The sequence below is a fragment of the Phalacrocorax carbo genome, chromosome 1 (genome assembly GCF_963921805.1).
Source record: "Phalacrocorax carbo chromosome 1, bPhaCar2.1, whole genome shotgun sequence".
Lineage (NCBI taxonomy): Eukaryota > Metazoa > Chordata > Aves > Suliformes > Phalacrocoracidae > Phalacrocorax > Phalacrocorax carbo.
The window spans coordinates 185,875,197-185,899,118 of NC_087513.1; the positions used below are offsets into that span (position 1 = coordinate 185,875,197).

General features: G+C 42.6%; 2 protein-coding genes across 4 annotated transcripts in view; both read left to right on the forward strand.

Moving 5' to 3' along the window:
* The first annotated feature begins 644 nt into the window (after positions 1 to 644).
* SLC25A30 (solute carrier family 25 member 30) lies at positions 645 to 13,740 on the forward strand. Of its 3 annotated transcripts, none has more exons than XM_064440845.1 (10): positions 645 to 728; positions 4,431 to 4,509; positions 5,955 to 6,102; positions 6,769 to 6,863; positions 7,158 to 7,243; positions 8,512 to 8,611; positions 9,486 to 9,606; positions 10,150 to 10,288; positions 11,276 to 11,356; positions 12,128 to 13,740. In XM_064440845.1, exons 2-10 carry the CDS (start codon positions 4,446 to 4,448, stop codon positions 12,167 to 12,169), a joined length of 876 nt encoding a protein of 291 aa, XP_064296915.1. In that variant the 5' UTR covers positions 645 to 728; positions 4,431 to 4,445; the 3' UTR covers positions 12,170 to 13,740. The 3 variants fall into 3 exon arrangements, with proteins under 3 accessions (XP_064296915.1, XP_064296913.1, XP_064296914.1); XM_064440843.1 differs by lacking the exon at positions 645 to 728 and adding an exon at positions 1,003 to 1,124; XM_064440844.1 differs by lacking the exon at positions 645 to 728 and adding an exon at positions 3,506 to 3,575.
* Positions 13,741 to 16,575: 2,835 nt separating this feature from the next.
* Positions 16,576 to 23,922, forward strand: part of COG3 (component of oligomeric golgi complex 3) — a 33,856-nt gene continuing 26,509 nt past the window's right edge. Inside the window, exons 1-7 of the mRNA XM_064440846.1 lie at positions 16,576 to 16,829; positions 18,975 to 19,121; positions 19,669 to 19,730; positions 21,209 to 21,374; positions 22,213 to 22,287; positions 22,409 to 22,501; positions 22,814 to 22,939. Coding sequence (XP_064296916.1) covers positions 16,665 to 16,829; positions 18,975 to 19,121; positions 19,669 to 19,730; positions 21,209 to 21,374; positions 22,213 to 22,287; positions 22,409 to 22,501; positions 22,814 to 22,939 — 834 coding nt within the window. The 5' untranslated portion in view covers positions 16,576 to 16,664. The remainder of the gene's footprint in view (positions 16,830 to 18,974; positions 19,122 to 19,668; positions 19,731 to 21,208; positions 21,375 to 22,212; positions 22,288 to 22,408; positions 22,502 to 22,813; positions 22,940 to 23,922) is intronic.

Here is a 23,922-nt window from a genome sequence, read left to right on the forward strand (position 1 = left end):
TGCGAGGCAGCAGAGTGACAGTGGCAGCAGGGCTGCACTACAAGGGTAGATCCTACAAGCATATGGGGGTAGGTCCTACAAGCACATCTGGCAACAATTCAGTCAGATAAGGAAAGCACTGTGTTGCCAGAACAGGCTGCTTTTAGGGGCAGAGAAAAAGCTATTTTGAACTATTTCACAGGGAGTCTTAGGATCTAAACCAAGGGAACGGAGTAGTTCTGGTTCTTGTCCAGCTGTCCTCGACTGGTCACTGCCACCTGTACAAGAGCTGAGACCTGCACTTTTGGACAGCCCCCATGTTCCTCCTCTGGCCAGGCAGTGTTATGGTGGCCTCAGCCGATGTCCCGTACTGTGATCCTTCTGGAAGGGCATTGGATATATATTTACAAATCAATGTAAAGCTTACATACCAAGCGTGTAATTTCAGCGTTGGTAGTGCAAAGAAATATAGTTAGGATTGCACAAAGCTGCATAATAAAAATTGTAAAAAATCACCTGCGGAAGTATTTTGTCAAAAACATTCGAGGCGGTATTTTAAAGTGTAAAGTATATACTTAAATCCACCCTGCCGCTTTCTGTTCCTCCACAGGGCGGGTATCTGAAGTTCCCGTACCGATTTAAGGAAACTTAACCCGGATATCGCTCGGCAGCACAGGCGGCCAAACAACTGTCAACCCAGGGACAAAATCGATTTCGTTACAGTTAACGAGGAGGAGAAACCCTGCGGGGTGAGTGACCTGTTCATTAACCGAGAAGCACTGAAATACCTGACATAGCTGTTCCACTTTCCCCGGGGCGGGATCGCCCCACTGGAAAATGCCGCCCTGCCCCGCCGGTCTCCCAAGGCCAGCGGGGAAGGTAGGCGGCTGACTGGAAGGACGGGGCGCTTTATTGCCTCCCCCCTGCCCCAAACCTCCTCTCAAGGCCGCGGGGCCTTTAAATCCACCCCTTCCACCCACACTCGAGTCCCCCATCCCCTCAGGAGAGCCCGCCTCCCCGCGCCACTCCGCGGGGAACGAGGCGGGGCCCCGCGTTCCCCAACGGCCGCCCCGGCTGAGGGGAGCGGGGCTGGCCTTTATTACTGGCGGCGGCGGCTGGCCGCGGAGGGCGCGGAGGCCTGGGTGGTAAGTGGCGAGGGGGTGGCGTTGGGTGGTGGGGAGCTCCGGGGGGTGCCGCCATCTCGTACCTGGGCCGGCGACGCCCCTCCGCCGCCTCGCCGGCCGGGTGCAAATGTTTCTCTGTGAGCTGCACTGAGTGCCACCTCTGAAGGAGGGCGGGGGCTTCCCTGAGCTTTGCTCGGCACTCTCCAGAGCCCTCCACCGCCCCAGCAGGGGCATGTCGCCTCCTTCTCTTCGTTGTTTTCTTTCCCCTCCCGACGCTCCTGGTCTCGAGGCCGGATGCGTCTGGAGCTTAAAGGTGTCGCCGTGTCCTTCTCCCTCCAGCTGTTTAAATGCCCCTCAGGGCAATGCCCCTCGGGGAGGGACTGCTGCAGGCAATCCCTTTAGTTTTGCTTTGGGTATTTTTTTGGGGGGACGTGGGGTGTGTGGTCTTTCGCTGACTGCTGTACTTGTAAGACAGCTGGTATTTTGTAAGAACTTGCCACTAGCTTTAGCCCTGTTCTCTCTCCCCCCCCCCCCCCCCCCCCCTTTCTGATGATGCTTCACCGCTTGAATACAAAGTCCGAGCTGTCTGTCTGCAGTGTAATCCATGCAGTTAGAAAGTATTGCTTGCATAACTATCTTATATGTGCATCCTTATGTTGCAGGTAATAATTTTTTAGGACTAATAACTCATTTAGCATAAGCCTTCTTTAATGTTCAAGGGTCAAATCCATTTTAAATAGCTAAAAGTACTGTAAGCTGGAGTATACTGTGTGCCTAGTATACTAATGATATAGCTAACCAATAAAGAATTTGTTATCTGACTTTTAAAGTCTGTTTACAAACAGGGAAATATCTAAATATTTAATTGATGCACTCTGTTATGGAACCTGGGCCTTTAATTTTATTTCAGTCATGCCACCAATTAAAAGCAATCAGAGTTGCTTCTGACTTTTGCAAAGGCTGCGTGGATGAATCTCTGGATTTATCTAACCCAGAGCCCTTTAGGAGTAGTATTGGCTCTGTCATCTTACTGATGTTCAGGGAACAACAATATATATTTGATAAGGACAACTTCTTTCTAGTAAAATTAGAGACCTCAATTTATTCTATAATGAGGGCTGGACTCTGTTTTTTAAGTAGTTTGCCACTGAATTGCCAATAGAATTCTTCTAAGGAGACGCTTGCTATTTTTATCAGTGTAGGGAAGAAATTCTGGGTAAGAAGCAAAAAGAGAAATGAGGAAACAAGATAGTTGAGGTGAAAGGGCAAAGTGCTAGTGTGTTTTTTGGATTTTTTTCTTTGTTTTTAAAGGTCAGCTCTGCCACTCTGCTTTAACTTCTTTCTGTAAGTATGGAAAACTAGAACGAAGGATGCAAATAAGTGGAAAGACTCAGATAGTTTAGCCTAAATAGCAGTAAAGGAGACTAGTAAGCCTTTCAGAGGCACCTTGGGATGTGTCAAAGGAACAGCGTGTTATAACATCCATACATTAAAGTATCCTATATCAAAACTTCAGCTAATATTAGAAAATCTGTGTACTAATTGAAGACTTTAGTTGGCAGTGCTTATATACTTCTACATTGTGTTGGTGTTCAAGAATTACACAGAAAAACAGAGTAGCCTTCATTGTTTTGTATTTCATTCTCCCTAGGCAAACAAAAGAACAGATATATTTTAGTTTTATCCATGTTACAGTATTTGTGATAGATGAAAATTTGTTTTAATATGTTGAGGGGAAAAAAGTTACCTGTATTTTCAATTTTGACAATTTAATCAAAAGCAAAGATCATGCGTGTGGCTGACAGTGGAGAAAACTGAGCTTGGCTTTGTCTCCATTAATTAAATGATCTGCCATTAATCATGGCAGGACAGGAATATGAGGAGCTTGGAGCTGTAAGTGGCCTCCCTCTGGCACAGTGTCATATCCATGTGGCTCTACTGCTTTCATGTTGAGAAGCTGGCATAGTCTGTGGCTCCTGATCTCCGTATTGTAACCTTCTTGGCAATATAGTGGGTGCCCTGACTTGCCTTTTCTTTGGTTTTTTACATTAGTGATGTTCTCTGCAGCAGCCTAAAGAGTAAGATGGATTTTTGTGCACTTGGTTGTTGAGTATTTGAAATTGTGTCCTTTGAGCTACTATGGGTTTTTTTATTGTATTGAGTGTTGGAAGACTGGAGACCCAGGTAACTCATCATGAAGTAAAGATGTTAAAGGAAAACTAGGGCTGCAGTAACTATTCAGGCATGCTCAGTGTCTGCAACTTCTGTTAACTTTGGATGCTGGATTACTGGCACTTCTAGAGGAAGTGACCAAGGAAGGTTTGACTTTAGAAAAGGTGGTGCTAATTAACTGGTGTATTTGCAATATTTTCCAGCTGGGCAGTACAGGTGAATAAACAAAATAACAAGGAATGGAAGTGCCAAGGGAAATAGCTTCAAGTACAATTATTCTGCAAAATTAATTGGCAAAAGGTAATGGTAGAATCCAGTGTTTAGGAGGGTATTATAGAAAATGGGGAATGGAAAGTATTTATATTATGAGGAAGGGAAAAAATAAGCTGTGGAGAGACCTACTTGGTTTTGAGAAGGGCAGTCTCGTGTCGGCAGGATTAGTCTGTTTTATGTCTTTTCTAAGGTAATAGGATTATTTTAGCATCTTGCAAAGCACATGCCGTCATTAACTATGATTTGTGGTCAGTTTGTCAAATTAGCTTAATTGACGTCTAAGCTAGAAAGGCCTTTTACAGTAAAAAAGGCTGCATGTACGTGGTTACGCTATTTTCGTATAACATTCACAAGAATGAATATTGTGAACTCTGGTAGCAGAAATAGGCCCTAATGGAAGCAAAGTGTTGTATGCACCCCTATTGCCTATGCACCTGGTCCAGGTGTACCAGCTCAGCTCAGGTTAATGTTGATATTGGGGCAGGGGGTGGGGGTGGGAAAAGGGACTGAAGTTTAGTAGTGACTGCCTTAAAGTTCCATTTGATTGCAGGATGTAGTCAGACTAGTTCAGCTTGCTAAGAATCACGGGAGGTTATTCACTGCAGTGTTCCTTGAGATCATGCCTGGGTGACAAACTGCTTTAACCTTTCATGATGAGCGTAGTGGTGGCCCAGTTACACAGTAGAGACATTGACTCGAACCCAGATGCTTTTGTGTGGTATTACCGACTTTCTTCTGATTGTCAAAGGTATTAAATGTTCTTACCCTAAGTATGTTTGGAAGGCTCATCTTAAATGGACAAGGCACAGAGTTTTATTAAGTGTGAGTATGTATATAACTGATGTATTTACAGATGTGTTAAATCATTGTCTTATTTCACAGAAAGAAGAATCAATAATGTCAGCGCTAAACTGGAAGCCCTTTATCTATGGAGGGTTAGCATCAATCACTGCAGAATGTGGTAAGCTTTTCTGTTAACTGTTTACATGATTTCCATTACTCAGATAGTCCCTTTTAAAACAAGCTTGGTTCTGTGCTATCAGTGACACAGTAGTATATGGTGGGGTATGGCATAGAGTTTTTTTCATTAATGCTGACTGAATAGTTTCTCAGAACTCTGTTACAATGTCAGAACACTTCTGTCTGTAAACTCGCATCCCCTGTGAGTCTTGTCTATATATAAACTTTGCCTTTGGATTCTATTATTTGGTGTTTGATCAATTCCTAGACGGTGGTCATAAATATACACAGTTTCTGTTTTGCCTGAGTAGACAAGTTAAGGTCTTACCTTGTAAAATTTCTCGCTTAGCTTTTCTGAGTAGCTGTGTTGTAGTTCAGATTCCCTTTTCTCAAGTGTGACTGACTGATTAGATTTGAACACTTAAGTTCAGTTAGTGTGCTACATAGAATAATTGCTATAACGAGACAGTGCATCTGATGTCTTAGTGCCTACTCTAGAGAGAAACCTAAATACTAATATCTTTTTGAAGTCTTACCTGAAATGCATGTGTGTATGTGAAAATAAAGGAAATCTGCATTTTCGTAGTAGCAGAACATAGTCTGACATGTGGCAGGCTTGCATGTAAAGTCTTTCTAATAAAGTAGATGTGGTATAAAACCACACTTAAAACTACAATTTTGTTTTCCTTTTCTACCTTCCCTTATGAATCTTGTTGAAACTTGAGTTTGAAAAGTCTTGTTTGACTTGACTGAACATGGACAATAATGCCAAAAGCTTTGAGGAAGACAAACAATTCATAAAACCTGGCTTGTCTGGTAAACCTTGTTAGAACAGACGTAGTTGGTACTGACTCCTTTTAGTGTTTAGGTGAGTATTGAATGTTGAGGTGGTCCCTTAAATATAAGCTCTGGAGGAATATGCTTTCTAAACCCTTTGATAAAGGGAGCATGGAGAGTTAAGAACTTGTCATCGCAGTAGGCTGCAGGAAAGCAGTAACAGAAATGGATACTGCTGCTGTTGCTTTTTTAGGTTCCGGGCTAGAATCTGAATAGCTTGTTCTATGGAATTTATTTCTTTGCCTTCAATGAAATGCTCTTCAAAGATGTTGGCAGAACACACACACAAACTCTGTACTTGATAGTGATTACAGGGTCCTATTTGGTGTGGCTGTTTACAACTAGGCAATACCATCTTGCCTGAAAACATAGTGAAAGCAAAATGTCAACACAGGAGGTAGGCAGGTCCTCTGACAAGCTTTTAGAAGAAACAGGGTGACATAAAATGAACCACTTCTTTGAAAGAAAGTATTGTTAAGAGACACCTTTTTCCCTGGGAGTATTTTTATGTGTGTTAGTATATATTAAAGGCTGCTTTTTCTTATATCATGTTCTTCGTCTTTGGTTAGGTACGTACTTGATTAATTTTCTCTCTGATTTTTCTTTAAGGTACTTTCCCCATTGATCTGACCAAAACACGTCTGCAGGTTCAAGGTCAAGTTAATGATGCTAAATATAAAGAGATCCGCTACCGTGGAATGATGCATGCACTAGTCAGAATATGCAAAGAAGAAGGATTGAAAGCCTTATACTCTGGGTAAAATTAACTGACTTGCAGTAATGCTTTTTGAACAGTATATTGATAATTATAAGCCCTAGTGTGTGAATTCTTGGGTATCAGATTTACAAGGTATTTGGTTAGCGTCAGTTAATCTGGAAGTTGAAAGCCCAAGCTTAGGTTGCTTCAGTCTTTGCACTCTGCAATAGCATTTCATGTTTAAAACAAACAGACCTACCTACCTGGAAGAAAAAAAGCTAAGCATAAAGTCATTCTGTATAGTGCTGCTATGGTTGTTCCATCTCTCAGTTGGAAGAAAAATTGAATTAACCTTTATGTATAAATGGGCATGCTTTTCTTTAAAACATGCAAGGTGGCGGTGGAAAGATGTAATGTGCAGATTACATTTCAGACAAGCTTACCAGCTATTCTATAGATCACAAGTTGAGGTATGCTCTAATAGTAATCCTTCCACAGCTCACTCATGTTCTTCCAGGCTTTATTTAAATAAAAAACAAATCGTCCTAAATCCCCCCAAAACAACAAAGCCTTGTTCTGCCTGTAGTGAGTTTAAATTGTTGATTTAAATGAACAAACCTTTCTCTGGTAGATATCTTGTGTTCAGTTTCTGCTGCTCTAGAAAGTATTTGTTAATCACTCTTTTGCAATTTTGAGCATAAATATTATTACTGCCTATTTTTACAGGATTGCACCTGCAATGCTACGCCAAGCTTCATATGGTACTATAAAAATAGGCACTTACCAGAGCTTGAAAAGAATGTTTGTTGAGCATCCAGAAGGTGAGTGGGTTTTTTTTTTTTCAATTTAATTGAGGACTGGTTTGCTTGAAGCAGGTTGTTTCCATTTGATATCTTACTGTAGGAGTTTGCTGCAACTGGTATGAGAAATGTAATCTCAGTGGACTTGTTCAAAGTGATTCAGCAAGGAAAACTTGTCAGAGCAGTTTTTAAGGCTTCTGTAATTGGCACTTTCTCTAGTTGAAGTGGGGCCGGGGGGCTGGCATCATCCTGCCCTGTTGCATCTTAAGCTTTGTAAATCTGCAGCTAAACTCTCTTTCTTTGTCCATGGAATAGATGAAACCCTGATGATAAATGTTCTGTGTGGCATTCTTTCGGGAGTAATTTCATCATCTATTGCTAACCCTACAGATGTCTTAAAGGTAATTATGTATTCTGTATAGTTTGTCCTTAGTTTTTGTCCTTTCCTTGAGGAAATGCAGAATATCCTGATGAATACAGGATTTGTTGTTTTGTATCCCTATTTATTCTCATCTCCTAACTTAAAAAATCAGTGACATCCTGAATTCTTGGAACCTTCTTCTGGCCCATGCTAATTATTTGGAAGTAAGCACCAGGGAACTGATGGCTGGGGATGCAGTTGGACCCATATAACTTTTCCTGGGAGTGGGAAGAGAATAATTTAAGATGACTGGTTTGGTAACTTTCATGCTATAGTGTTTGTGTGGAAGCTGTGCTGCATATTTCATTTACACTTCTTGCTAACACTGCTATACTAGGATGTTTCTCGAGCTCAAAATAGGTGAAGATCAATTGAGAGGTAAGAGTTCAGTGAGTGCTACTTGTACTGTATGATTCTTTAATCCTGTAGAGAGGCTTTGCAATCCAGTGTCCACGGAAATAGTGTCCTAGCGTCAGTCATTTAAGAGTCAGTGAAACATCACCTCTTTAAGAATCTGTTAGCCTAATGGTAGTCAATGGCCTCTTTTCCAGTTACTTAAAAGGGTTGATGGTATTTAACTTACAAAACTGTATCATGTGACCTACCTGGCTGCCTCTAATGAAAAATTCAAGAAAACTTTCTGTTCTTCTAAAACAACTCAAAACTTAATCCTTCATAGGGCTAGTGTGGTTATATAGAGGCATTTCAAAGAAAAGCTTCTATTTCAAGTGTGGCTTCAATTAGTTATTTCTCAAAATTATGTCCGCGTACTAACTTGCTTGTCACCAGACTTGTATTTGGTAGTTACCATGGCAGTTTTCCAAGGACATTCTTAAAAATCCACAGGGTTGAAGACCGTGGCTCTCACTAGCTGAAACCTTAATCTTTTTAACCTTTCATTTTAACGTGTTCCTGTGAGAACACTGTAAAGGACATCCTGCAGAACCCATCTGTCAGTCTAATCTAAATGAAGTCGTGTACAATACAGAAATAGGCATGACTTAATGCAGTTAAGAACGACACCATGTACTTGTTCAAAATTAGCAGCTGCATCTGGGTAGTTAAGGCACTTCAAAAGATTGCATCATAGTTATGATAATGCCAGCTATTAATTTGTATTCAAAGAGAAATTTACTTTATTACTTAAAAGATTGTAACTTAATAGTTTAATACAGTTTTACTAACACTTCATTGGTTATGTGTTTGAAAGGTGTTTATTTTCTAATTTTATCTTCAAATGAATCTCAGATCAGAATGCAAGCCCAAGGTAGCGTGATTCAAGGAGGAATGATGGGCAACTTCATACAGATCTACCAAAAGGAAGGCACTAAAGGATTATGGAAGGCAAGTTTTTTTTACTTATATCCTACACTTCAGGTATACTTTCTTGCTCAACTGAATTTCATGTTCTACAATATTCTCAGTCAAAACTTGGAGAAGTCAGTGGCTAGTATGTATGTAGCTTGTCACTGTCTCGGTGCATTTTGGCAAAGGGTTATTGCCAGTCTTGTGTTCAAGGATTAGCCACTTCATTAAAAATGGGGAGACAAATGGAGGCTTAAATTAGGGTGACTGGCTCTACGACTTGTTCAACAACCGTTTGCAAGACACCTCTCAATCTGTATGCTGTGCTCTTTTTAAAACATACACTAAAAAACATTTGGAAGTAAAGGTACTAATGAACATTCCCTCTAGCTCAGGAATTCTCTTACTCGGTCTCGTAGGTTGACTTACGCCAGTTACAGCCAGCAACTCTATAACAACTGAAGACCAAGAATGGATAATTGTTCTGAAACAGCTGGAAAACAGAAGTGTTTTTCTGTTAGTGTGCTTTTCTCTGTGAAGTGTCTTGATCTCCATTTTTCTGTTCCCCTTCCTTACTTCATCAGTTTTTCAGTTAGAAGCAAGGGGAGCCAGTATCACCTGGTTGTTGAGGTCTTAGCTGATGGTTGATGTAGGAATTCATATGTTAAGCAGAGATGGAGTAGCATGAAAGAACTGAAATTGCTGTTCAGTATGGAAAAGTGACTTTATCTATTAATTTAAATCTGCATTTTTTGGAATGCATACATCTGAGACTTGGACTAATTAGCCTTATTTGAATTCACAGTGTTCTTAACACATTCAGGGTACATTGCTCTGTATTATAAAAGCTACGCTTTTCTGATGGTGCACAAAGGTTAATTTTAAACTTCAGCTGTACCTTTTCTTTTGCCAGGGAGTATCACTGACAGCACAGAGAGCTGCTATTGTTGTTGGAGTGGAACTACCAGTGTATGATCTTACCAAGAAGCACATCATTATGTCTGGATTTATGGGAGATACAGTATATACTCACTTCCTGTAAGTTTGTGTAACTACCTGCTTGTATAGCTCATCATAGGTTAGTTCTTGTTGTGGAGGATGAATCTTTTGATTTTTATTTTTCTTTTTTTCTCTGTCATCAGTCGAGGTATAAACATACTTCTGATGGGTTTAGGCTTTTTAATGCGATAGCATCTCAAATGGTAGCACATAGCATGGAAGCTAATTTTATTTAGGATTCAGATTTAGTTTTCTTTTGAATGTAGAATTTTGGTTCATGGATGATCTGAATCATTCAGCTTTGCAAATTGAGATTAGAGGAAAGTTCCAGTTAAATATTTCTATTCTCAGGGGCACAAACATCTGTTCAAGTCTACAGGAACTGTATATAAGGGCTGCATATCAAATCTTGAAAATGATGCTGTATAGTAAATGAAAAGTAATTTTTCACATCTATTAGCTGATGTAATTTTTAACTATAAGCATTAAGCACTCATTGCTGCATGTTTTTCTGGGGAGGGGGAATTCTTGTGGATCTTGAAATGTGGTAGGTCAAACTTCATTAAACCTTTCTTTCATTAGCTCAAGTTTTACTTGTGGGCTAGCTGGAGCCCTTGCATCCAACCCAATCGACGTTGTGAGAACACGCATGATGAACCAGAGAAGCCAACAACATGGGGGACACTCAAACTACAAGGGTACTTTGGATTGCTTGTTACAAGTAAGTAGTTCATGTATCAAAGTAGAAACTGGAGCCATCAGGCAATGATTTTTGGTGTAGAACTCGAAATTGTTCTAAGTTTCCCTAGAAATTAACCCAAGTAACTTAGGTATGCATTTTGCCCTAATATTCAAAAGGCCTGTACCACCAGTAATGCACTTGGTGTGAAAAGTACCTACTGTCCCGAGAGAAAGGCAGGAAGAAAGTTAATGTGTACTGCAGGCACTTACTTCCTTTTGGTGCTGGGATGAGGAGATGGAGTGTCTCAGCAGCACTGTCTCTTAACTTTATACGAGGTTAGAATATTGATAGGAAATGATAATTTCATAGATCGGTTCTTGAAGAACAACATCTTCAGGGGCAGATGGCTTTATCTGTTGCTCACTGCACAGTGGAAAGCCTAGTATAGCTGAAGGCAATGTCAGTCTCTCATTTTGGTTATCTTGGCATGGTTTCTTAAATCATTGAATTGGGTATGAGGTGGGAGCATGATGGCCTTTTACATGGAGAAGAGTGGGTAGGGAGCTGTTGGTGTCCAAACTGTTGACTGAACAGTCCACTCTGCATAACGGTCAAGTCCCATTGTCCAGCACAATTCTGTGAAATCCATAAAGCAACCTGAAAAATTTCAAGGGGGTACCTAACGCAAGCTGTATGTTCTACAAGCAGTGCTCTGCAAGGGTTTTTTGGGGAGGGGCGGGGAGAAGTCCAGGAATGCAATTTGGATGAGTCTGTGTTGGGTACTGAATGACATAGACTGCATCTTTACCTGTCAGGTAATACTGTAGGCATTACTGATCTTGGCTTTATCTAGTGAAATGCTTCCCTTGTCCCATCATACAATATGTTTAAATCAAGGTTACAGGAATAAACTGTCCCCTTGTCTGGTGTAGAATCTTATTAGCTGAGATGCTGTCTCGATTTCTCACTAAAAAAGAATTCCATAAATGTGTTCTTACTACGGGTTTGGGTTTTTTTTTTCTCCAGACATGGAAGAATGAAGGCTTTTTTGCTTTGTACAAAGGGTTTTGGCCAAACTGGCTAAGACTTGGTCCTTGGAACATCATTGTATCCTTTTTCAAAGGTGTGCAAAACTATTAAGCTAGCCATACAGCAGCAAGTATTGTCAGACAGTTTCACAGACTGGTCAGTGTGGAAAGTGTCATGTCAGCTCAAATATTCCATTTTTATGAATGGAAAATTATGTTCTTGACCATTTTCTTAGTCAGCTGCTGGTGTTCAGATTGCATTTGTGATTCACACAGAGGGAATATTAGAATGTGATCTTACAAAACATTTTTCTGTTCCCCCAATTTCATACATGTCTGTTTCCTTAATTTGGAGCCTAGTTTTAAATGAAATTGACCAGATGAGTTAAAAATGGGGGCTATTTCCAGGACTGGGGAACCTGTTGGCAGTTAGCCATGAAATCTTTCTGTTTCTCTTAGTCTCACACAATTTTGGTTTTGTTTCCTGAGCCAGCTGATCAGAGCCCTGGGAAGTGGGTTGGTAGTAATGGTTGTTTTTTTGTGTGTTTTTTTTTTTTTTTTACCATAAGCAAGCCTACTTTAGCCCATCAAAGCTAAGTGAGTATTTGCAGTATTCCCCTGCTTCCTCCTGAGGTATAGGGATGGGAAAGTAGTTGGCACCACCAGCCTTAAAGCAAGTTCCGTAGTTCTCCCTAGTACTGCATAACAAAAATGGCCAACCAGCAGCACTGCATAGGAGGGGAGAGAAAGTGGAACAAAGTTTCACACAGACGCAGCTGTCCTTTCATAGTGAAGTGACCATTTTGCACTGTGTGAACAGGAAGCGGTTTTCCTTAATCAGTTGTTCCAGTTCTTCCTGACATATGAACAGCTGAAGAAATTAGACTTCTGACATGCTGAACTGCATACTGAATTCTGTTAATGTACTGTTTGAATTTAGAACAACTTGTAAGTTGTCTTGAGTATTTTGCTGTTTATTGTCTGAGATGCTGGCCAAAGGAAGAGGTTGCTACAAGACTGTTGCGAATGAGAACAACCTGGAAGGGATTTCAGGGCAAACCAGTGCCTGTAACAACGCTTGCTCACGTGAGTCAGTGGGAGGATGATGCGCGCTGTTTTCTAGACTGAAGCAAACATGGCGGAATACCTTCCGTCAACTGTTCAAGTCTTGAATGTGAAGATCTGTAATGCAGCTTTATGCTGTTGAGACTCAGATGCAAAGTGCTCTAGAAGAGGCAAAGAACAATCTTTCTGCAAAGGAAGATAGGTGGTACCCAGGAGTTGGGCTTTTCCTCTTTTCAGCAGCGTATACATTTGACTGTAATAGTTTATAGTTTCTGATTAACTGGAAGTGTCACGAGACATCTCTGCAGGTTTTCAGTTCAGCAAAATACCTGCTGCAATACAAAATCTGCTTCTGGTTTTAGAGCTTTCCTGTGTTTTAAGTCTTTTGATATCTGCATAACTTGCTGGGAATAATCCAGCTTCATTTGAAAGCGTGGTTGCTACGGTTGTCAGTTCTGCAAAGCTAGGAAAAAAACCAAACAACTCTCTTCAAATGTATCATTCTCGATTTTCAGCATAAGTGATTCTTCAACATATCCACATGTAAATTGTAAGTAGGAATGAAGTTCAAACAAGTCCACACTCATCTGCATATCTTGGAGAGAAACTTTCCCTGGTTCTTCCATTGTTGGGAAGAGCTGCTTGTAATGGTTACTGGCTGTTACGTATCATCTGAAAGTTGCAAGTTTTACGCTGAGCAGTTCCAACTCCATCATGTAGGTGCCTATGTGAAAAGAACCAAACCCCTCCAAAGCTAAGTCTGCTGTAAAGACTGCTTTCCTCATCTGAAAAGGCTCCCAGACCCAGAACTACTGAGCACTTTCATATAGAAAATGGTCCCGAGTTGCTGCTATGTGCAAGCAAACAGTTCATGTAGAAATCAACCACAACTTCTGTAAAGCATTATCTTTTGGCTTAAAGGTGTATCAAAACTTCAGGGCCATTAAGTAAACAGTTACATCAAGGTTCTTACATGGGTTGCTGTTGAATTCCAAGAAGGGAAACGTGTAAGGTGCGAGTTGCACGGTGATCCCTCTGTGTTGGCAGAGGGTAGCAAAGCAGGATGCGTAGCTTTGGATTTTTGTGGCATTGTGCTAATCTCTTAAGCATTTTTGGTTAATCATACATTCCGCTTAGAGAAATTTCATTGCGATTTCAAAATTACTATAATAACTTAAAATGACTGTTTTTGAATTCACAAATGGATTTTTAAATGCACAAGGCACTTTTTTCCTAAGGTATAATGTTTTCTATGTATATAGGTATGCTTATGTGCTGTGTTTTTTTTCCTTACAGCTTTCTATGCTTTCATAGAAATATTTGTAAATATTTTTGTACACTATGTAAACAAAGTATATGGTTTACATTTTTAAGCTTATTAAAAGCTTTAAAATTGCTATGAAATGAGTCTGAACTGCTTTCAGTTTCTAAGTTTCAAATGGGCTGGTGGGTGGGTTTTTGAATACTTCAGGGTGATTAACAAAGGAAAGCTGTTGCTGGCATTGAACTGTGTGATGTTGTTGCTTACTTAGCCAAGGCAGACTGAAGTCGCCGTAGTTAAAAGCTCATGTTCCTGTAACTTACTGCCCAAGTGACATGCATTAACCATATGTTTTCAGTGTTATTTGGCATATCTTAAACTGCAAGACCATTTCCCACTCTGTTATGAACTGCTTGGCCTGGAAGAGATCAGTTGCTTAGTCTTGTGTAGCTGCGAAATGCATTAATTACACTTGTAACCAGAGTGGACTCCTGGAGACCCATGTGTGGTAGTGCAAGTCAGATGCAGCTCTGAGGGGATGAGGAACCTGCCAGTTTGGTGTAAGAGGGTTGGAGCACACCGCACCAGTTACTCTGTGGGGAAGCAGGAGAGGGACAGATGGACTAAAATTAACTGCTAAGCACCAAAGGCATCAAAACAGTGAAATAGGAGTTCAGGATCTCTGCTGAAGGTGACTGCTGCACAGAGTACCCCAACCTGTTTTCAAGCTGTCTAATTCAGACGTGCCTTAGGATTCATTTTAATATGGAATGATAAAAGACTTAAGTTTACAAAAACTAGCAGCAAGCCAAAGCTAATGAAGGGTATTTCTTACGCAAAGAAGGAATTCCGCATCAGGTTCTGAGGCATGATGGTAAAAGCAGCTCTGGCTAATGGATGATGCTGCAGAAAAATGGGGGGAAAAAAAAAGTTGGGTGGTGATATAAGGGTGTGTATGCTGTCAAAATGGAAGGCTGTCTCCCTTCACCTGCCTCTCCTCATGGTGTCAGTGCTGTCCTGACCCTGGAGAGAAAGCTACAAGAGCTAACCTGTAGGAAGAGCCTTGAGCCAGTGCCAAAGCTGGCAAAAGAAAAGAGCAGTGATAAGAGGGGAGCAACAGGCCCCTCTTTGTAGCAGGTGGTGGTTTTACTCCAGAGACCCAGCAGCTCTGATGGCATCATAGAATTATTAAGGTTGGGAAAGACCTCTAAGATCATAAAGTCCAACTGTCAACCTACCACCACCATCCCTTTTAAACCTAGTTCTGAAGTGCCATATCTATGTGTTTTTTTAATAGCTCCAGGGATGATGACTCAACCACATCTCTGGGCAGCCTGTTCCAATGCCTGACTACTTCTTCCGTAAAGAAATTTTTCCTAATACCCAATCTAAACCTCCCTTGGGGCAACCTGGGGCCATTCCCTCTTGTCCTATCGCTAGTTACTTGGGAAAAGAGACCAACACCCACCTCACTACAACCTCATTTCAGGTAGTTGTAGAGAATAAGATCTCCCCTCAGCCTCCTCTTCTGCAGACTAAACAACCCCAGTTCCTTCAGCCTCTCCTCATGAGACTTGCTCTGCAGACCCTTCACCAGCTACGTTGCCCTTCTCCGGACATGCTCCAGCAAGTTGAGGTCTGTCTTATAGTGAGGGGCCCAAAACTGCACACTACTCGAGGTGCAGCCTCACCAGTGCCAAGTACAGGGGCACAATCACCTCCCTGCTCCTGCTGGCCACACTATCCCCGATACAAGCCAGGATGCAGTTGGCCTTCCTGGCCACCTGGGCACACTGCTGGCTCATGTTCAGGTGGCTGTCAGCCAGCACCCCCAGGTCCTTCTCTGCTGGGCAGCTTTCCAGGCACTCTTCCCCAAGCCTGTAGCGTTGCCTGGGGTTGTTGTGACCCAAGTGCAAGACCTGGCACTTGACCTTGTTAAACCTCATACAGTTGGCCTTGGCCCATCAATCCAGCCTATCTAGATCCCTCTGCAGAGCCTTCCTACCCTCGAGCAATCAACTCTCCTTCCCAACTTGTGTCATCTGCAGACTTACTGAGGGTGAACTCAATCCCCTCATCCAGATAGTTGATAAAAGATATTGAACAGAACTGGCCCCAGAACTGAGCCCTGTGGAACCCCAGTCATGACCAGCCACCAACTGGATTTTAGCTCTGTTTGCTGCTACTCTCTGGGCTTGGCCATCCAGCCAGTTTTTTACCCAGCAAAGAGTAGATGAGTCCAAGCCATGAGCTGCCAGTTTCTCTAGCGGGATGCTGTGGGAGACAGTGTCAAAGGCTTTGCTGAAGTCCAGGTGTAGACAACATCCACAGCCTTTCCCTCATCCACTAGGTGGGTCACCTGGTCATAGAAGGAGATCAGGCTGGTCAGGCAGGACCTGCCTTTCATGAACCCATGCTGGCTGGGCCTGATCCCCTGGTTGTCCTGCACTTGCCTGGTGAGTGCACTCAGGATAAACCGCTCCATAACCTTCCCTAGCACCAAGGTCAGGCTCACTGACCGGCAGTTCCCAAAATCCTCCTTCCAGCCCCTGTGCTTCACCTGACTATTTGAGGAGGCCCTTAGCTGTCACATTAGATTAAAGCAGATCAAAAACACCGGTGCAAAAGCAAGTCTCACTTATTAACGCAAATGTTTTGATGTGGTTGAGCTGGGGACAGAGCACCGCTGCCCAGGAGGAGCCAGGGCGGCCTGGCGTGAGGTGCCATCGCCGGGGTTGTCCGGCGGCCTCCCCGCCTCGGGGAAGAAGGCTGCAGGACAGGGAGGGGACGAGCCAGCAGGCAGCCCCGGCCTCTCCCCAGGCTGCCCGTCGGTGTCTCCCGCAGCAACGAGGCGGGTGATGCCGCAGCCGCCAGCGCTCCTCCCCGCCGGCAGGGGGCGCTATCCCGACCAGCCGCACTCTCTGACGCACTTCTCCCCACCCATGACGTTGCTGCCACGCGACGCGACGCAAAGCGCGCTGTGCCTCCCCCGGAAGCGCCGCCCCGCTCCCGTCCTCGGCGCAGGCCGGCCGCTGACCCCGCTGCCGCCACGGCCGCCAGCATGGCGGAGCCGCCGCCCGCGGAGCCGCCGGCGGGCAGGGAGGTGCGCGACCGCCTGAGCCTGTGGGACCGCCGCCCGCAGCCCGCCGCGCCGCTCAGCGACCGCCAGACCGACTCCGTGCTGGAGCTGAAGGCGGCGGCCGAGAACCTGCCGGTGCCGCCCGAGGTGAGGCGGCAGCGCTGACCCGGCCGGCGGGAGCGCGGGAGGGAGGGTGGGCGGGAGGCGCCGCCGCGGTGCCACGTCGCCCGGGGGTGGCGACCCGGGGCCTGCGGGGCTGCCCCCTCCCTCCCTCTCCCTCCCCCTCTCCCTTCCCCGGGTTTTAGGGCCATGACACCCCCCAGCCCCCTCCCCATCCCGCCGCCCCCTTTCGCCCCGTTCGGGAGGGCTCGCTGGTCCCTGCAGCCTCCCCGAGCCCGCCGCGGCTTGCAGGGGATTGGAGGCAGCGGTGGCAGCTCTCAAAGCCCGCGGGGCATTCTCTGCCTGGCCTTGCTGCTTCCCTCAGTTCATCGGAGTTTGTCCTCTCGAAATTGAGAGTTTTAGTCCTGCAGTTACTTGGTTTTGGTCCTCTTAATGCGATCCTGATCAACGCCTCGCTGCTGGCGCCGATGTCATTTCCTGGTGCAACTGACAGATGATTCCATGAGCAGTATAAATCCAGGAACAGTTATAAAACGCTCAATAATTCATCATTACCGTGGAAGACGTGGTTTCCCACTCGGTTAAATGTACAGCTCTGACAAGCTGATTATTTATGAATGCTCCCTTGTCTGCAAAGGGAAGGGGAGTGAAATGTTTGCATTCCTTAACCGTACCTTTCATGGGAGGTTTTGTATTTGAACAGGATCGTAGCGCACGATATAGTGCGGTAAAGTCAACAAAGTCCTCTCCTGGCAAGTGTCTGAGAGGCCAAAATAACAAAAGGGAGAGGGTAAAGCAATTCCTTCCTGAAATACACCTGTTTAATTTCATGCTTCCTGGGGTGTTTTTTTTGTGTAAGCTGTACGCACCTATACTAAAGTAAATATTGGGAGGAATCCAAAACGGTTGTAGAAGGATGTGCTGCTATCGGAGGATGTCCTTAAGGATCTAAACCAGCTTTGCAGCAAGGCAGGTCCCGTATTGGCCAGGCAGGACAACGGGGATGCCAGTGCAGCGAGTGCTTCAGCTGGTCTTGGCTCCTGCTGAAGTGGGCTGGGGCGGTGGCGCCTCAGCTGTTCTGAAAAAGCAGGCTCTGATGGGCTCCTCTTCTCCTCAGCAGTAGTTGCGAGAGAAACCCTGGCTCCTCAGCTAGGGTCCTGCCTGTTTTGGGGGGGGCGAGATATGTAGCAGTTGACCAAGACAGGTCAATCTGTCTTTTCTCAAATAGTTGAAATCCTGATTGTTCCTTCTTTGCCAGACTAATATTACCAGGCGATGAATATTTTACTAAGAGAGTAATTTTCTAGAGACATACCAATTTGTATTTAACTGGTGTCTTCTGTTTTTGTTGCTGATGTTCTCAGCAGTAGAAAATGTGCTTTACTCAGTAAATGAATTAAAAAGTGTATTACATTATTTAGGGGTATATAACGATATTGCTTTTCTTGAATTAATTACTTCCATATAAGCTAATTAATAATCTCCAATCATACTTAAATACAATTTCTCTCAAGTTACCTTTTCCCATATTTTTCTTGCTTTAAAAAAAAAAAATCATTGTGTCTGACAATTCCCATTCAGCAGAGCTATTCCTTGTCTTCTAACAAAACCTTTCCTTTTCAGTTGACTTCTTCATTAAAAAGCATTTGAAAGAATATGAAACAATATTTCCTGAATAAATTCTGGCAGTGTTAAGTCTTGAATTTTCTCTATCTGGCAAAAAACCTGACAATTCTGTGCGATGGTGTTGCCATGTAGCGTGGCCAGTAGTGGCATTTCTTTTTGCTTCTGCATGCGTTCTAAATTCTTACGTTCTCAGATACTTTTCTCTGTCCATTTCTCTGGGTATAGAACCAGTTAAATTGGAAATTAAAGTACAGCTCATCGGTATGTCAGGTAAATTCAGTTTCTGTTCTTAGACAATTGTGTACTTATAAAATGCTGTATAATATTTTCTGACTTTAACTAAAAAAATTAGGTGTTTCTGAATATATAGATATGGTGGTTCATTATCATGTTTATGGGTAAAATGTCCATTGCATTTGTTTCTTCAAAAGTAGTTGCCTGTAATTTTCTCAGGTTAGTGCTTTGGATTCTGTTATTGTAGCTGATCTGAATATACTAATTTTTTAGTCAGTTCTCTAACTGAAGTTTGTGGGTTTTTGTGAGCAGCTTCCAATTGAAGATTTGTGCAGCCTAACATCCCAGTCGCTCGCTGTTACGCTGACGGCTGCAGTGCCAGAATCCACAGAGGATGTCCTCTTGAAAGGATTTGCCGTACTGGGGATGGAGGATGAAAGAATTGAAACAGCACAGCAGGTAAGTGATGCTGAATAACCTCCAAGCTGCAGTAATCTTCTTCAGAGTGTTTTGTGAGTTTCTGTGTATCTTGCCTGGCTTTTGGTGGGTTTGTTAAATTTTTTGGGCTGTTTTCAAAAGACATGAAGAAACTTGGGGAGAAGAAATCATCGAAGTCTGAAAAGTTAAGTGGCAGAGACTTCCCATTTTGAGTGGAGTCTTATGTGAGAGTGAGGCATCCCCTTCAGTAAAGTGGTGTTGCTCGTAATATGAGAATGTCGTGTCGTCCCCCCCCCCCTCAGTGTGACAGCCTTGTTCTTGTGCGGATAAAACCAGGTGCAATTCACCTTTTCCTACTTGAATTTAGTAGAGGAAGAGACTAGAATATTTCAGTTGGAAGGGACCTACAATGAGGAGTTATAGTTTGTTTCCTTGCTTAAGTTCTGAATTAAGTTCTGAAACAGCTGTTTTTAACAAAAGCTCATCTTCATTTCATAGATCTGGTTTTGTTTTTTTTAACTGATTATATGTGATATCTTTATTTCTCACACCATAAAATCTCTTCTAGTTCTTCTCCTGGTTTGCTCAGGTACAAACACAGATGGATCAAGATGAAGGTGCCAAGTATAGGTACGTGTTCTTCCTCAGTTCCTTTCACTGTAAGCAATTTAAACCTTGAAGGACTTAATCTTGTCCGTATAGCGTTAGCACGCATTCGGATTCAGCCGGCAGGGAGCGGGGGAATGTGTTGGAACAGCTGAAGCTTTCTGAGGCAGGATGCCCCACTCCAATTTGGTTCACCAGTGACTATGGTTGCGATTCTGTATCTGCATTCCCTGCATTCCTTGACACTTTGCTCAACTTCAGTTTTGAGATTTGGCATTCTTCCCTATTTTTGTCTGACTTTTCTGTCGGGCTCAGAAGAGCCCCTTCCCGCTGACTTGCGCAGTTACTCCTCAAGAGTCTGAAGTACAGCTGAATTGCTTAGCCAAATCTGCTGATGGCTGTTATGGAAACTGGCTCGTGTGTGAGACTTACAAACTTGCTCTTGGCCACAGAGATGCTGCTGTGTTCCCCTCTTCTGTTTTGATCTGCTTTTCTTTGCCTCTTCCTCTCTTGCTCTGACATTTTGAGGATGTGATGTTTCTTAAAAGCAGAGGTTTAGGCATATATTAAGCCCACGATCAGATCATTAACAACCTAAAAAGAGTGGCGCCCTGACACTTTGCCAGTTTACGTGTTCATAATAGCGCTCACAAATACTTCAGTGTGCCGTGGCTGCAGAAGGGTTTGTAGGATGGCCAACATGTAATTGTTTGCAGGAGGCCAGAGGAGCAGGAGGAAAATAAATAAGTTCTTTGCCTGTTATACACTAAAGGGTTGCACATGACTACAAAGAATTGTGATTTTACTTGATGTTTTATACGTGATAAAGGAGAGCTCAGAAGTTTTAGCTGACATCCAAGAGTAATTCATTTTAAATGACGTTTTAGTCAAGCTGAATGCTTGACACATATTTAGTGATCACTTAGAGTTTACATCTGCGTTGAGCCTTAGACAAACTGGGTGACATTAGATACTGGATCTATTTCGTGCAAGCCTCTTTCATTCCTCGTGGTAAGTTTTGAATCACCTGGATAATTTCAGCTACTTTAGGAGAGTAAAAGTAATTTCTAAATGGAAACTGAAAATTGTTTTGGAATTCAGTTGTAAACTGAAGAAACCCAAATTAATGCCCCTATTGGAAGGAAGGCAGGTAGAATTTGGCCGCTTGCAGTAGCCTGCAGTAGTCACTGTGTCTGTGACTACTGTTTAGACAGTATTTGTGCGCTCTAGTCTAGCTGTGGTTCATGCTACTGCTTTCTGGGTGGGCTTGCTGTAAGGAACATCAGGGAAATGGAGTTACTGCAGTGGCTGTTCCAAACCCTGTAGTTCTGTTATTTCTGAGGGTCATGAAACATCTGCTTCTCGTGCACTCTTGCCTGATGCAAGTGGTCTTTTATCCCTAGAGAGGGCAGAGTAGTGGTGGTGTCCCTGCAGGCAGCTGGATTTGCAAACACAGAAAGTGAAATTTTACTTCTGTTATCTGTTGGTTCTCTTTTTTCTAGACAGATGAGGGATTATTTGTCCGGCTTTCAGGAGCAGTGTGACGCTATCTTGAACGACGTGAACAGTGCCCTTCAGCACCTGGAGTCGCTGCAAAAACAGTATCTTTTTGTGTCCACAAAGACAGGAACGCTGCATGAGGCCTGTGAACAACTTTTGAAAGAGCAGGTAATCTTTCATGGGAGGATTACTGGAAACTTCTAAGATACCATGAACAAAGGTTTCTTTTTCTCAGGTTGGGAAAACTTGTGAGCTGTGGTGACAATCCCTCTATTTGCTTTAGGCCTCGTTTTTGGTGTGTTTAACCCGTAGCTAGGGTGTCAGGCTCTGCACAGTAGCATGTTCAGTATGTGTCGATGTAGAGTTTAATCAAGAAGGATCGTAGCTGAGGGGAGCGCTTGTAACTGATGCCTGACAAGTGCGAACTTTATTGAAATTAATAATTCGTATCACTTACAGAAGTATTTTCAGCTGGTTACTGCAAGAAGAAAGATTTTTAAAGTTATGAGCTTGCTTCCCAGATACTTCCCTTCTCCTCATGAACTGCTCCGACAGTGATATAATGAACATGTCTTTTTAGCATGACTGGATAAGGGGAGAAAGGCTCCAATCCTGAAATACAGGATTTCTGCAGGTCTCTGTAATACTGGTGACAGCATTGCTGTTTGTGTGCAATAGTATCTCTGGAATGCTGACAAACCTGTAGAATACAGGTTTTTAAATTCACTGTTGAGAGTAAGGTGTCTTTCTCTGGTAAGAGAGAGCAAGAGAGCACTGCAGTGTTCTGTATCTTTTGTTGTACTTATCTACTTGCAAATTATTTAGAGCTAGTTAGCAATGGTGTGAGTTGAGAGCTGGAAGGGAGGGTGAATAATTTTTGAAAAATTATATGCTTATATAAATATTTTTGTATGTATATAAATACATATTTATAAAAATTTTATCTTTATAATTTAAACTACTTGCTAGGTTGCTGATTTTTTTTTTACTTATTGTTTTTTAATAGTCAGAACTTGTTGACCTGGCTGAAAACATCCAGCAGAAACTTTCTTATTTTAATGAGCTGGAAAACATCAATACAGTAAGTATTATTTCACTGTTAGTAGTCTTAGAAAATGGAAGTGTACCAATCTTTTGAACTTTGTTGCCAACAGTGAGTTACTTGGGTTCCTTACAATGATGCTTTGTCTTGTTGTCCAAAGAAACTGAATTCCCCTACGCTGTCCGTGAACAGTGAAGGATTCATTCCAATGCTGGCTAAGCTTGATGATTGTATTGCATATATTTCATCGCATGTAAGTAATTCTGTATTGGTTTTAGTTAAATCTTAGTATCTCAAAACTGTGTGTTCATACTATTTTTGTAGTGGGTTTTTTATCCTATAAAATGTTCTCGCTGCCAAATAAAGTAAGAAAGCAAAGATGACAGTTTATAAACTTAAGAAATTTTTACTGAATATACTTAATACTCTGCTTAATTGTTATAAAATACTGCTTTTAGTTTGTACAAACTAGCATTTCTAGCTAGTAAAAAGAGTATTTTAAGTTTAGATAAATTTTGGCTCTGTCATTGGTCGTGTTTAAAATGGATTTTTTTGTTTCTTTCAGCCAAATTTTAAAGACTATCCTGTATATTTAATTAAGTTTAAACAATGCCTTTCTAAAGCTATGCACCTTATCAAGACATACACTGTGAATACACTACAGAACCTCACGAGCCAGTTAATGAAAAGGGTAAGGTGAATCAGTAAGTGGTAACTTGAGCTGTACTGAAGTGTTTATTGTAACACGATACAGTTTTCTTCTTTTATTTTGTTTTGAGGGTGGGAGGTGTCAGCAGTTTTTTGTGAAAACAGGTCAGTCCTGTACCACAGCGTTTGTGTAGATTTGCGACACTTCAGCCGAATCTGACAGACACCTAATGATCCAAAAGATTTTAAAATAGTAATAACTAAAAAATCCTGGAAACTGAAGAAGATGAAGTAGGAGGTAGGTGAACAGTAGCCTCAGTGAAGGCCAGGGATGGATAAATGACTGTGTTAGAGAGGCAGCAGCCAGCTGGCCAGACAGCACGCTTTCCTGAACCAGTTTGTGCACTGTAGCACTGAATCAGCTGCAGTGCACGCTGCTCTCTGTGTTGCCAAATGGGGATGTGCACAAGAGAAATATGGGTACTGTGGGAGTCTGTTTTGGAGATGGATCATTAGAGATGGAGAGGTTGCAGGGAATAGTTGAAGAAAATATACAGGAGTGGGGTGTTGTAGCATGAAAACCGTTAGAGCACAACTCTTGAGTTCATGACATGACTCTTTTGGTATTATATTGCAGTAAGTATTTTCTGGGTGCTCTTGGTCATCCAAATATTTCTTTTTGATAAGTCTGCAGCACTTCCCGTAGCTGCAGAGAATAACTGTAACAGGTTCCTACTAGTCTTGGCAGTATCTTTTGGTTAGTTTTAAAATGTCGAGGGTGATGTGAGAGGGTCACAGGGAAGAGTTAGGTGCTTTACTGCCATCACTCCCGTGGGATTTAGGCATCAAGGTGAGTAGGGAGGTTTTTTGGTCTCGTTAAAATGTTAATAGTCTCGTGCTGCAATATTTTGGCAGAGAAGGGAGAGGGGAATGCCTCTCTCTACCCACTTTCTTTCTCCAATTAATTGTTGTTTGCCTTGTGCTCAGTCCTATTACAGGCAAACTTGTCACAGGGGATAGCGAGTT